Below are 14,888 nucleotides of genomic sequence, written 5' to 3' on the forward strand. Positions count from 1 at the left end.
CACGGGCAGGCGCGCTAGGCCAAGGGGAGCGGCTCCAGGGCACGATGGGGCTGGCAGGGCCGAGACACACCTGGCGCGGCCAGAGCACGGCGGGGGCGCCGTCGGGGCAAGCGGCATGCAGGTCCCGCGGGGCTCGCTCTCCGTACTCTTACAGGAGTTTAAGCAGGAGGATGACCTGCTTTAACCCGTGTTCCTACAAGTCCCCCTGGCACCGTGCGGAGAAAGGACCGGGGGAGAGCAGGGAAGAGGCCGCGAGGCCAAGGCAGCTGCATGGCCCACGGCGAGACCTGGACGTGTCAGGCTCTCTTCCTAAATTACGGGAAAAGGGTGGCCCGCTTTGACACACCTCAAGCACAAATAAAAAATTGGCTAAGACAGCTTCAACAGTAGCACCAGAGATATTGGCTACCCATTAGTATTTCAAGTCATTCACGGTAAAAATGAGGTAGATATATTAGAATATATTGTTAAAAGAAAAAAGGTGCCAAACAGTGCGTCTGCTGTGTCACCCTGGGGGAGAGAGGGACGCGCGTGCGTGTGCACCTGCTCTCGCGCCCGCGCCTGCAGGCGGCGGGAAGGCAAGGCGCGGGGGGCGCCCGCCTCTGCGGACGGGCTTCTGCCTCGCGCCCTCCGCAGGCGCGCCCCCCCAGGCGCGCTCTCAGGCTTCCCGGTGAGGCCGGGTCTGAACCCGGCACGCGGTGAAGCCAGTGCTGCCCTCCCACCGTGCCTCAGGCACTGGCCCGACCACAGCTCGTGTTCTAAAAGCACCTGCTGAGAAGAGGACAACCTCAGTGAGGAGGATGCCAGGCGGCGATGTGGGGAAAAGACAACAAGCTGCAACCGGTGGTCCAGAGTCAGACCTGCCCCTTCCACCAGCTGCTGGACTTTAGGCCACTAACGCTCACCTTTCATTTCTTCATCTGTAGAGAGAGTGTAACACCACCTTGCAGGATCGTGGAGGTGAAATGACACCTTCGATAAGAAAACACTGGTACTCAGTAAAAGGTGCCACTGTTGTTAGGTGCAATCTACTCTGCCTCCTTGGATGTTACAGAACACCTGGATTTAAACATTGGATCTACCCATTCCAGTCTCCTTAGCCAGTCAATACCACAAGCCAGATAGGCTGGGAGTGGGGAGAATTACTTATTTTGAATCAACCTGGCAGTGTGACATCATAGACAAATTTTGCCAACAGCCAAAATCACTGAGTAGCTAACAAGTGCCAGGACCTGCTCCCAGGGTGGGGCATGGATTCCACCACCACCCATGGGTATTAGTCCCATTTTACAGATGAGGAAAGTGGGGGTGCAGAGAATTAACATGTCATCAAGTGGCAGGTCTCAGAAAGGAATCACAGGCAGTTTGATTCCAAAGCCTTCTTAATTTTTCCCTTGATTTTATTTTTTTCCTTTAAAAAGTCTAGGCTTTTGCATCCTGTCTCCACTTCCAGGCACGCAAGCTAGCTTCTGCTATATAATTCTCCAAATTTGAGCAGGACGAGAGTGTATAGTCTCTGACCACTTGGACCAGTATGCTATTCACAGAAGGATCTCCGAATTTGGCACAGAGATCCAACCTGGACGTCTGACACATTTTACAGAATCCTCCCTATTTCAGGCAATGCCAGGCTCAGGGTCTGACAGGTGAAGTACACGCCCCATGGAGCTGACTTTATCCAGCGCCCCTAATGCCGGCTCTGAGCTGAGCACTTGAGTGCATGACTTAAGTGTAACCCTCTGCTACAAACTAGTGAAGTGAGCACAGCTCACTCCTCTTGTCTGGCCTCAAGGCTGGGGATCAGGAAGACTGTTACCTGTTACCTGCTGCAGCTTGTAGTTGCCAGACCAAGTGCAGGGTGCCCAGTTACACAGGAACTTCAGACAAACAATGCATAATGTTTTTAGCTTGAGTATGCCCTGAAATGTTGCATGAGACATATTTATGTTAAACATATAATGTTTATTATTATCTGAAATTCAAAGTTAACTGTGTGCTCTGTATTTTTATCTGCTAAATCTGGCAACCTGACCCTGGAGATGGAGCTAAGTGGCTAAGCTGGGACTCAAACTCGAACTAGCTGAGCCCGGAGCCCACGTTTCTATTCACACTTCACACCTTCTTCTCTATCCGTTCCCAAGTGGACTTGCCATGACTGTATCAAAAATCCTCCTGGGGAGAGGATACACATCCCAGATGGAAGAGGCATTCTCACTGCAGTATGGGTGGAAAGACTGCCATGTACATTGGAAAGGACCCCCATCTTCAAACCACTATGGGCATTAAAAACTCATCTCCCTGAACATTATGTAGATATGATTTAATAGGAATCCTCAGAGCCAGATAGCTTGAGAAAAGTTAATATAATTATGTTCTTAATGAATCACCACCTTCTTCCTCATGAGTTAAGGTTAACTCCCGAAGTATTTTTTAGTATATGCAACTATTCTCTGACCTGTGGAAGCACTGTGCTTTTCGAATTCATTGCATTCAGTTATCTCCTGAGTTTGCTTTTCATTTTTAGTATCCTAATCCTCTGCCACTGTAATTTATTTGTTAAAAACGCCCTATAGCTAAGCCATGCTTCATTCTGAAAATATCAAAGATGATTCTGGACTATATTTTGCCATAATATATTGTTAGGCCCTCTTGCTGGTCAGCCTTACCGGTTAGGAAGTGGCAGGCATGTATCATAACAAAGAATGCTTCATAATTTTAGAACTTAAGGAAAAGAAATTCCAACTGACTTTATAAATTACACGCAGTATTTTTAAATACCTGAGAAAAATGATCATTTATATATATTATAAAAATGATGGTAAATAATGTACAGTTTAAAAACTGTTTGCTGGGTAACACACAGAGTTCTTTTTATAAATGGCTTGTAAAAAATGATCCCTGGGGGACTCTGATCTTTAGAGAGCACCAGGCATGGCATTTGTTCTCTGCCATTTCCACACATGAGACAGAGCAATAAAGACAGACCAAATGGAAACAGATTGTATCCAAAACAATCAATACAGCCAAATTAAATTATCTAATCCAGTGGCTACCAAGCTTTTGGATTTCATTAACAGGAACATTTTCAAAAGAGGTTTTGGGAACCCACATAGAATGGCGTTTTTCATTTTGCCAAGTGAGGAAATGAGTTTACAAAACAAAACAAAACATTCTCTACTATCACCATCATTCTATTAAAAAATGGAACAAGGACAATCTCAAAACAAAGGACAGCTTCCCAAGAGGATCAGTCTCTCACCACCATGCTCAGTGTCAACCAAACTTTGCCAGCAGCCACATGGCCTCATACCATAACTGTGAAGGTACAGTGTCTTGGAAGAGAGGTAATTTTGAAAAAGAAGTCTGTTATTTGAAAATGCTCAAGTTAATTAAGATGCCCAAACCATTCTAGTCATTGGAAATTCCAGTCTCCTTTGTACCTATATATGCTCTTTTCCTTGCTGTTCATTTAAAAACTTTATCAAGGCAATATATGCATATCACTTTCATAATCAAAAGTTACTACATGGCATATAATGAACACAATAATCCCCTGATTTACCTCTGATTCTTGATGACCAGAGGAAACCTCTTTCAATTCCTCTTTGGTTTTTCTATTTTCAGTATAAACTATTGACTTTTAATCGTGGAACTCTGCAAAAAGAGCATGTGGCTCTCATCAGACACACACACGCGTGCACACACATGGCTGGTTCTCACTCTCACTTCTCCCACCCCCAACCTTCCACTAAAATTGTATCACAGTCATGATTTGGTGGTCCATCCCTGTTTTCTGTGGCTATAGTACCGTGAATCACTGGATATGACTCACCTCTGATTTGTGCACCATGTCACACGCGCTTCTCTGTGAGCTCTGGCTTTCCCTGCAGTTACTCTTCACCCACCTGGTGTGCTGCTGAGTTCATTTCCTAAGAGCCCGTCTCTAGCTCACCTCTACTTTCTCTGACAGAACTGGGAGTCCCCTCTCCCTTTGGTTGGGCACTTCACAGCCTCTCGTAGTGATGCTGCTGGAGCCTCCTTGGGGCCCCCTCCTCCCACTCTGGTCTGACCTGGTTGGCTCCCCTCCTGCAGGTCCTGTCCCCCCATCATCCTGGGGATCCCCAGCCTCTGTGCTGCCAGATTCCCTGTGTACTGGGTGCCAAGCCATCTCTTCTCCAGGTGACGGAGGAAAGGTACTCTGGGGAGAGGGAAGAGCCTGCCCAGAGGGAAAGCTGTGTTCTTTTCACTTAGTGCTGCTATTTTCCATGTGGGAATCTCATTACTGGCCTCAACTGAGCCAGACTGCCCAAACCTACAGCCTCTGGGTCACTGTCCCTGGGGAGGGGCTGCCGAAGATGGGGGTGAAGTCACTTGGCTACACCGAGTCGGGCAGGGCTCCCAGAGAGTCCAGCGACTAATCCTAGAAGCTTGGAAGGATCTTCCTTTTGAGGCCCATTGCCCCCTGGGGTAGCCAGTGCCTCCAATTCCTGGGCTCTCCTGCGCCCTGTGGGGAAATCAGCCCCATCTTCCTCGGGTTCCCGGTCTGCAGGCACCTGGGTTTCTGCTGTCTCTTGGGGGCAAAAGAAGTTAACAAATCCGTATGCTCTCCAGCTTTCACATTTTGTTGACATCTTGAGGGCATCCTGTCTCATTCTCTGTGTCTGTGGGTTCTACTCTTATTTAATGGGGTTTATGTAGGCATATTGTTACCTTACACTTCAAACTTTAAGAGGCATGTTTCTGCAGCACACGAATGCCACTTGATGATGATCTCTGAGACCAGAGCAGGGGGTTGATGAGGTGCGTAAACACCCTGCTAATGCTGCCCAGTCATCACAATAGTATTCTGGAGAGCCTTTCTATTTTACCTGTTTTTAAAACAAGCCTCTCTGTTTCACCTGAACTGCTTGAAGAATGACGGGAAGAGGCTGTCATAAATCAGCTCGCTGCTGGAATCCGAGCTTCTCTCAGAGCACTGACTTGTATCTGTCTGCCCGGTGGGTCTACTCAGTCAATGAGGGCCCAGCCCTTCTAATTTACTTATTCTGGGGACATCTGAGAACTCTAAGAGGAGGCTCACAGGAATTAACGCCAGTTGTCATGTGCGGCTGAGGGCTCAGGGCCAGCAAAGGTCCGACTGCCACTGGGAACACCTTGGCTGCCCCAGCAGGCCCTTCAGGTGTGGGGCGGAAGCTGACCCCACTAAATCGCACTTAGGGGCAAGAAGGAGATTATCATGTCTGGGGTAGCTATTGATTTACTGGAATCAAACAAAACTTTGGCCAGATTCACATCTGGCAATAGGGAGCATACTGATGTCTGCAGTTGCTCTGTGCAATGGCTCATATTCTAACCCTTACCTACAGGCTATACCAGGGTCATGTCATGAGATGAGTCAGCCTACAAAGACTGGTCTCTGCCAGTACTTTATTTAAAATTTGGACAGTAAGCATTCTAAATAATCTACCTAGAAAGAAAAATCTCAGATGATCTGTATGCACAAACATTACACTGAATGTGCACCATCAGAATGGAGTAGACAGGCTTTTTAAAAAGTAATGAGAAGTGATCAACTTGAAGGACAAGATGATGCTCAAAAATCTTAATTTAAATCAAAGACAGAAGAGTACCTCATGCGATAATTTGCTGAGGAGGAGCAACTCATGGTTTCTGCATCCCTATGGATGAATTAATAAAAAACATTCTCCAAAAATCTACTGGCCCCTATGCTGAATGTGACCCCTGGATTCTAAGCCAGGCAGCCAGGCATGACAAAGCAACAGGGTTGCAATAAAGGAAAGGTTCCATCCGGGGAAGTGCAGGATGCCTGGCCACCATGCACGGCCCCACCAGGGCCACAGGTGGTGCACTTCCGGTCATCACGGTGCTATCTTCAGCAAAGACGACCCTAAAAATGCAGGTATTTTTCTCCCTTAACGCTCATCCTAACACTGTATTACAGGTTTTTCCTTTCCCTTCTCTTGCCAGGAACGACGGCATTTTCTTTACAGGCTCCAACAGGATACGCGAGCTCTGGAACCCCCTGGGACACCAGCACTAGAAGAACATGCTCCCACAGAACGGAGGAGGGCAGCAGAGCAAGAAAGCAGGGTGACACTGGGAGTTACTGCAAAGACACTCAAACACAACATCACTGGCGCTTAAACCGAGTGAAGATGGAAAACAGTGCAATGGGGAAGATTCTAATTACATCCAAGGGCCAACAAGCGTTATGCCATCATGAACACAGTTTGCTCAGCTGCTGAAGCAATCACTGTACGCCCTAAAGAAGGCTCTGCTGTACCTGACAGTACTGGCAGGGTCTGAGCCATTCAGCAACACACCCCCGGGGTGGGAGTTGGGGACACTCAGGTTGGAGGAGAGTCCAAAGGAACAAACCCAACAGCAAAAACTAGTAACACTTCGGTTTACAACTGAAAAATAAAACCAAAGGTAGTGAAAGCTCCTATTTGGGGGCAGTGCTGACTCGAGTCCCAGGAGGGCTAAACAGTTATTGAGAACAACTAGTCTGCAGAGCTACCTTCCAGAAGGGGCCAGGTCTCTTCTGAAGACCTCCTGCTTAAGGTCACATTAAAACATCAAAATGGGTTAGTTGGGCAGAATCATAGCTGAGGGCATAGCACCCCTCCTTGGAACGTAAGAGGAGCCTCCAAGTGGGGAGATAGTAGAGTCAGTGTAGGAAAAACAGAGCCCCGGACACCGAGTTGGTTCTCTGTGTTCTAGCAGACTTGCTCTGTGGTGTCCTCTGAGTCCCTTGTGCAGCGTTAGAACCGGGGCAGGGACGCTCTTGAATTTTCACCCCAAGAGTTTCAATCCACTGTCCTTCTGAAAGGATCCAGCTAAAGGATGAATCAGGAGGTCCAAAGGGATTCTGCTTCAACTTAAGAAGAAAAATTATAAACAGACATTTGCAGGAAATTTTTCAAATTATGACTAAGGATTTCCCCCGTATTACCTGGTACATGTTTTTGAATAGGCAGACACAAATGACCCCAGGGACCAGAGCCTCCTCCCAGGCTCTAGCGGTGGTCTGAAGAAAAGGGGTCTCGTAGAGCTGACAATCCCATAGCCTGTCATGGAAAACATGACGCTGCAAGGGCACTGCCTTGACACTGTCAAGGCCCGTGTGTGTGCAGACGTGACTCACAGGGAGAGGATGACTAGCCTTCGTCCTGCACCGCAACAGAAATAATGAGCGACATCTCCGCGACAGGGAGAGAGCGCACGGTGCCTTTCCACACCATCGCCCTGCTTCACACAGCATGAGCTGGGCACTCCCGTCTCCCTCTGACCTCTGCCAGCAGAGGGAGGCTTATTCAAAATGCAGGAGAGACTCACCTTTCTGAATCTAGCTCAGCCTTTACGTTCCTTTTACAGAGGAAATAGCCATCAGCAGCCCCTGCAAGGTTTCTAAAATTAACATTGCTCAGAACAAAGATACCATTTGATCAACCCTTGCATTTTATGGATGAGACTCAAGGAGAAGAGCCTTCTGTGGGCATATATTGCTAATTTGTGAGCACATCCCAGGCTGGACCCCAGGATGCAGTTCCTTGGCACACAGAGCAAACAGTCGATGCTGGTACTCTGTGCCACTTTCCCACCTGAAGTACAGGAGTTTTACTATGAAACTCCACTGCCGGAGAAATTGATTTCTTTGCCATCCTATTGAGTAACAGCTTTAAACAGTTCATTTGAATCCAGAATCATCTGAATCAACTGGAGAACTCTTGATTTAATCTCCAGTCTCTTACTATTTCTCAAAAAAAATGCCTCTAGGGGTCACCCATGCGTGTTCTATTCACCCACACAACATACAGAAACAGTCTAAGATTCACCTGACCTTTAGAGTACAATGTAGCTTGGCAAGAGAGAAGAAAAAAAATGCTATTAGTAACATGAACTTTTACAGATTTGTATTTTAAACCTATAGTTGACTTACTGAGTTAAAAACTAAGCAATATCACAATAACTTACATTCGAGGCTAACTAGCTCCAAAGGAGAAATGGGGAAATGTTTGACAGAACTGAGGCTTAATCAACATCTTACACTGCCCACAGCTAATACCGGAGGACTTGCCTGTTAAGAAAGTGATTCCAAATGGCACTGGCTGGGCCTGACAACAGGGAGGCCTGCCCTGCCCCCTCAGGGCGGGGAGCCTCACTGGGAACCTTCTAACATCAGACCCTCAGCAGATAAATAGCTTAATCCAAGTCAGGCTTAATTAATACATTTTTTAGTAATGAATGTGGCTTCCACAAATGCATAAATATTCTTCTAAAGCATGTTGGCATTTGTGTACTGCCTACTTTGTCTGCTTGAGGATTTGGTGTAAACAATGTTATCTACAAAAGGACAAAGGCACACGCTAGCCAGAGGGCGAACAAATAGAATTTAAAACACTTTAAAGGGGAAGAAAAAAGGGCCACAGGGAGAATCGAGATTTAAAGAAAATAACATAAGGACTGTGTTTTAGTAGTTCAAATAATATTCCTCAGACTCTGTCAATATGAACCGCAAAGGACTGGAAAAATCAATTTTCTCAAGGAAAGCATTTAAGATATTTTGCTAAAATCGAAAGCAAGAGTATCTAATCCTTTCAGTGGTCCTTGAATACATGCTTCAAATAAAGAACAAAAATGCATAAACCAGATAAAAAGGGAGGACACGGATAAAAATGGAGGAATTAATATTTAAATAAACCATTATGTTTCTAATGGACAATAAAACAGAAGTTAGAAACAGGCAAAACCAAAGCTTTCAAGGAATATAAAACATGCTACATAGTTCCAACTCTCTGGCAAAGGACAGTTATTACACCTATTCTAGAAAGAGCCAGGGCTCCAGAGAGACAACATCAAATCCCAGGAGCCTATCACAAGTTAATGGTACTTTTACCCTTTCTGGAGGGCTGGGGAGGAATTTCTTCTAATCTTTAGATTAGGTATCTTGCATTTTGGATGAAAAGTCAGATAATCAGAAAGTGTTAGTTAATTATTTATCAAGAAGAAACACTGACTTGATTTTAAGTGCTAAAAAAAGTACTACCAGATATAAGAATTCTGATTATTAAACCCTGGAGTAAAATGTATGCACCGTGGATAGGAATATGTATTGACAGGTATTTGTACACGTGTATAATATACTGTAGTTCACTGCATATAGGGTACAAATTTACGTTGTTACTCAGTTTACTTCATTTAGGGAACAAAAATGGCTAGTGAACTTAAGTCCAATCCATCTAATTTCCTATTTAATGATTTTCTATTACCTACTTCTGGTGTTCAGTTTTAAGAGACTACATAATCCTATAAAAATATACCTTGTGAGATACTGGGGATTTTGATATATTCTTCTATACACACCCCAGAATTTAGAGACCAGATATACCTCAAAAAATATCACTGAGAAAAGTTGACTGTGCTCTGCCGAGTACCATGGGATGGCTTACTGACTATGGTTCTGCCAGTCTTCACACTGTTTACTCCTTGCACTGTTGGCAGTATTCAAAAACCAAACGCTTGGCTTTCCCCTGCATAGATGCATATAAAGTAAGAGAAGCTTTACTGTGTAACACATACAGAAGACAGTAGAATCTTCTCATTTGGCTTCTGTGCTAGATTCCAGCATTTCAGTATACATCCATAATTCTGAGTGAACAGACTGATTACAATGTTTAAATTATCATCAGGACTGGTGATGGTTGCTGATGACCTGTTAATTTCCCAGAGTCTCTGCACATGTGGGTATAATCTACATTAAAAAAAATCGAAAGGTGGTTCTTAGAATCTTGGTGAAGCCAATTTTAGAGCCATATTGAGACTCACATACATGCCTACACACATTTAGCTACTTAACAATGTATGCCATCCAGGCCCGTGTCAGCAGGAGGCAGCAGTCACCACAGCATGGGAGGTGTCATAAGACTTACAGTGGAAACCAATGAGCCCCGTGCAGGTCACATCAGCAGGACTGTGAAGAAAACATGTTAACAGGACATGTGAAGATGCATGTTGCTCGCCAGGGCCACAGCTTAAAAAATTACTGAGGAGGGAAGTGCAGACCTCCTAGCTGGAAAACCTGCTAGTGACTGATGGAGTGAGCTCCTCTGTGTCCTCATCTAAGGGTGTGGAGAGGAAGCCAACATGTTTCTTAAAGTCACACTAAGGTATTTTGCCCCCTTCCTCCCCACCCCATCATATTTTAGGGCAACCTGAGATATTACCAGTCTCTCGATAATGGAAATGTCACAGAATGGGACTGGGAGGGTGAGAGGCCACTTTCCCTCTTGGCGGGTCTGGCTGTGTAACTGTGAGAGGGCTGAAGGACACTGGACCCACCTCTGGAAGCTTTTTCTGCACATGATCAAGCCTCCAAATCTCCACCATAATCACCCACACCTCCAGCCCGGAGTTCTGTGAGCTATGATTCTTATTCCATCTTTAAACCTGTGGAGTGGGAGTGTTTCTGAGAACCCTGCTCACACAGATGGTGGTGGGAAGGATCTCCAGAATATGTGGCATGTAGTAAATGCCCATTTCACTACGTAGTCACTCCCTTCACATTTCATAAGAACAGAGATGAGCTTATCCTACAGACCGTTGCAGAGATGAGTGGGCACCGGCAGGTTAGCGCCGGCACACTTATGTGTCAGAAACATGAAAGAAGAAATTCCTCCCAGTTACATACACCTGAGGCTGATGGCTGTGAGCAGGACAAGAACGGAGTCTAGCAGGACCAGGTCACTCCTGCACACGCAGGGGAAGGGGAGGCAGGGAGGGAAGACCAGGGGAACGAACAGGGCCATGAAATCATGCACCATGTCTCTGTATCCCTGAGGTGCTAAAAATACACTGCACTGACAAGCCGTTTGTCACAGCAACCTTTCTGAGACGAGAAACACGATCGGCATGCCGGAGGACCCTCTCTCCCTCTCATGCTGGGCATTGTTTCACCCGCCCCTCCGCAAACTGGTCTGTGTAACAGCGACCCACACCCCAACAGCCCCTCTGTCTGGAGCTCACCCTCCACCCTTTCACCTGACCTCTCCTGATTCTCCGGAGCCATGTTATACCTCACTTGCTTGGTCCCCCACTGCACACTGGAACGAGCAAAGACTGTCAAAATTTGTTATTCTACATCCAGCTGTCAAGACAGTTTAACATGATGTTTCTTTACCTTTGTCTCCTTAGCAGAAAACTCTGAGGAGTTGGAAATTTTCATAGACTTTGACCGGTGGGACTGCCGCCGGATGGAATCCTCCCGGGAGTATTTCACGGAACCCGAGGTCCTCACCCGCACCTTGCTGGTACTCTGAACACTATTCACGCCAATCATTTCGATGGGTGACTAGGGAAGGGTTTGCAGAAATAAAAAGGCACTTTCCAATCACCTCAAGTCTCGAATGCTGGAGGAGCTCTGCCGGGTGGTGCCTGAGCAGCTTGGAGCCACGGTCCGCGTTACCTTGAGAACCACCAGGCTGCCTCCCCCAGCATCTACAGCGACCCTGTTTGCAGCGAGTCTGATTGTTCCAGGCACAGCTCACGTCACTGGCTGCAAAGAGGGAAAAAAATGCAATCCCACCCCTGCTACTCGGCTCTCTTTTACACACACACACACACACACACACACACACACACACACACACACACACACTCACTCACTCACACACACACACCCCATATTCACATGCTGGAACAGATGGCAATTGGCCAGGCAAGCAATTCATTACCATTCCAAATAGCAACACTATTTCTCTCCTGATGTTGTGCCGTAGCTCATTAATGACAACAACAAAACAGAGGTTCCACAAATAAAAGTCTCCAGTAATCTGTTAGGCATGTGGGGTGGGAACAGAGATAAATTTCCAAAAGGAAAAAAAATATGGGTGGGCATCAAAAGGCTCAGTTACAAGCTACTGGAAGGATGGCAGCCACAGAGGCATCGTATGATCATTTATATTCCTCCCTTGCCTGTTCCAGGCCACGTATTGCTTAACCATCATCCAAACTGTATTGCTTTCTGAAGAATCAAATGTTTTTAATGGCTTTAGATACAACAGCCAGATATTTAAACAAGAGTTGTGTTAGCTTGTATGAGAAATCCATGATAACAATGTTGTGCTACCTTGCCGTAAGAAGTTTAAAAAAAACTGGTCAGTTAGCACACGTCAACTTTAAATGCAGCTTAGAGTGAGACCAATAGAACCAGCTTTGATCAATAAGCAGCAAGAAGCTTTCCAGGGCTGGAAATGCTATCACAGTACACGAGAGCCCAGAAACCTTCTGATGAGGATTACAAACTGGGCACAGTGAAAACCAGATAATTTCAGTTCCTGCCGCATGAAGCTAGTTTTGAACATAACACTCAGGGTAGCCTCGCCTCACTGATGGGGGACCCAGGGGTGGACAGGGCCAACCACCTATGCCTCCAGGTGAGGGGTTAGTGTTAATGTAAGTAACAAAATTTACAACTAGTTTATAAAATCTGGGAAGAGAGTGTTGCCTCAACGGATCCCACTCCCCAAGGCTGAGCTTTTTGTCAGAGGCTCAGGAGGACAAGTTTCGTGCATGGGATGCCCAAGCCTGGCAGCTCCCAAGTGGGACCCAAGGCCCCCAGGCTGAAGCCTCGGACTTTGTCTCACTCGGCCCGCTCCCCTCTTCTCCCACACCAGCTCCTTGGTCTCTAAAGCACTTGATATCAACTCATTTTGGTAGAATTTTGTCTGAAATAACAACAGCCAGTCCAGTTGGGGAGATCTTGGGAATATCCTCTCCTTGAGAATGTATTGAGTTTGAAGGCTAGGATATCATTTTGGCTACTTTGAGGTAAATTTTCCTCTCTTCCTGGGTAATTTGGACCTACTGAATAATTACCCTTTAAAATAAAATTTTAAAAAATTCTACAGTGATTTTATACTTTACAGAACATGTTCCAAAGACATAAAAAGTACACTCTAACATTACGGTAATGTTGATCATTTAGAATATGCATATGACGATGCTACAGGCACACATTTTCACTTCACACATGTAAGCCTGAGGAAAATCCCAGGCAGGAGCCGACGTCAGAGCCGAGATAACCCCGGAAAGACGCTGCATGTTGTCAGGAATATAGGTGCCTCCCTGTATGAATGTAATTTTATTCCAGGTACAGCCTCCTGATGCATGTAATTTCCTTTTCTCCACCAAGAAGTCCCATTCAAAGACTGAAAACTGTGTGCTAGCATGTACAGAAAAGGCATGTGAGACACAACTTGCTTCCTGGAAAGTTCAGCAGAAACATGCTGTCTTCAGCCAGCAAGTGCCCGGCTGGCATCATTATTCCAGTGAAGGCATTCCTAGTGACAGCGTGCACCCATCTAACCCCATCTATGTGACAGAAGTAGCGAATGCTCTCTCATTTTGATTCTCAAAGTTGACATTTTATGAGGGGGGCTGAAGCAACCTCGCAATCCCCCCTTTACAGACAGACAAAGTCAGGCAGTCAGGAGGCTACAGCACAGTCGGCCTGAGTCCTCATGTTCGGCCACTGTCCTCTGCTTGCCCTGCTCTTCACGATCAGAGCGCGCCGCCTCTGCCTACACTCTGCTCCAGTCAAGCCAACGGCTGGACAGAGCGAAGGAAGGTGCCACGTGCCTCTCGGAGCCTCCCGGTGAGCAAGAGCCAGGGCCAGGACCCACGTCCTCACGACGTGCTGCCAAGGCTGGTGGGACCCAGCTCGCGGGCCCAGGCACTCGCCTCGAGCCCCCTGCCTCGAGCCCCCTCACCTTCCGCCGCTTCTCAGCACCATGGTCGCCTTCGGTCAGGCCTGCCTCTCCAACCCAGGCTCACACATCAGACTGTGGCTTCTGCTCTGCCTGCCTGTGAACCCCGAGATCAGCTCCTTTCTGAGCGACTTCCACCTGCTGTCCTGCCCTGACCATCCTGCAGCTGCTGCTCATCCTTCCAGGTTCAGCTCAGCCTTACTTTTCCTGAGGTACACTCTTGGGCCGCCCTTCCTATAAGGTACGTTTGCTGCACCTAAACTGGTATCTCCTTGTCTTCACCACTTGTTGAGTAAACAAACTCCTTAAATATCTAGTAAGCTTCCCTTCCCTATTGTATTCCTTGCCATTAAACTTTCTTTGTAAGAAATTTCAGCAATTTATTCTCTGAAAAGTGAATACAGCCAATACACAATCATTTCTTTCCTACTGGTACAGAAGAGCATGGAGTAAAATACAGGTTTCCTTCCCACACCAGTCACCCCAGCCTCTGCCCAGGAACAAGCCCTGTTGCCAATTTCCTACACATCCTTCCAGAGATAATCGGTCTGTGCACGGGTGTGAGTGTGTGACTGCCACTTTCCTTCTTACGGGCCAGGATATATTCTTTTTCCCCTTATTATCAAGATCATTCTACATCAGCACACATAAAGTTACTGCACTCTTGTTCATAGCTGCATAGTATTCCAGTGTGGGGATGTATCTAACATGTTATAAAGGTCCTGTTACTGGACATTTGGTTTACAGTCTTTCACTAGATGCAGTAAATATGCCTATAACACATCTTAAATAATACTTGAACACTATGGTTTTCCAACTGTTTTCTGAACAAGTCTTATTTTCCTCCCCCTACATTTATTTTGCATCACCCACAGTCATGGTGTTAGGCACATCGGGGTTCAAAACTGGTTCAGCATGAAATAACCACTTCTAAGACATGCTGGATGACTCTGACCTGCCCCGTCCTGCTCTGAGAGGGTATGACTCTTCTTAAATGTTGGCCAGTCTGTACAGAGAGCCTGCTTGCTGTAAAATAAAGGCAGGCCTCATAGAGAGCAGCAGCTGTTCAAAAGTACAAAATAACTTTACATAAAAGCTTTT

The 14,888-nt window shown here is 46.3% G+C and overlaps 1 protein-coding gene across 14 annotated transcripts in view; it reads right to left on the reverse strand.

Moving 5' to 3' along the window:
* PSD3 (pleckstrin and Sec7 domain containing 3) overlaps nt 1–14,888 on the reverse strand; it is a 429,070-nt gene that overhangs the window by 129,901 nt on the left and 284,281 nt on the right. The window contains exon 1 of one of the 14 annotated variants that reach the window (XM_073218775.1): nt 11,201–11,593. The exons of the other annotated variants lie outside the window; for them this stretch is intronic. Within the exon in view, the coding sequence (XP_073074876.1) occupies nt 11,201–11,359 (159 nt within the window). The 5' untranslated portion in view covers nt 11,360–11,593. Of the gene's footprint in view, nt 1–11,200; nt 11,594–14,888 lie in introns of those variants that run through there. 14 annotated transcript variants of the gene reach the window in all.

The sequence above is a fragment of the Manis javanica genome, chromosome 12 (genome assembly GCF_040802235.1).
Source record: "Manis javanica isolate MJ-LG chromosome 12, MJ_LKY, whole genome shotgun sequence".
NCBI classification, from domain to species: domain Eukaryota; kingdom Metazoa; phylum Chordata; class Mammalia; order Pholidota; family Manidae; genus Manis; species Manis javanica.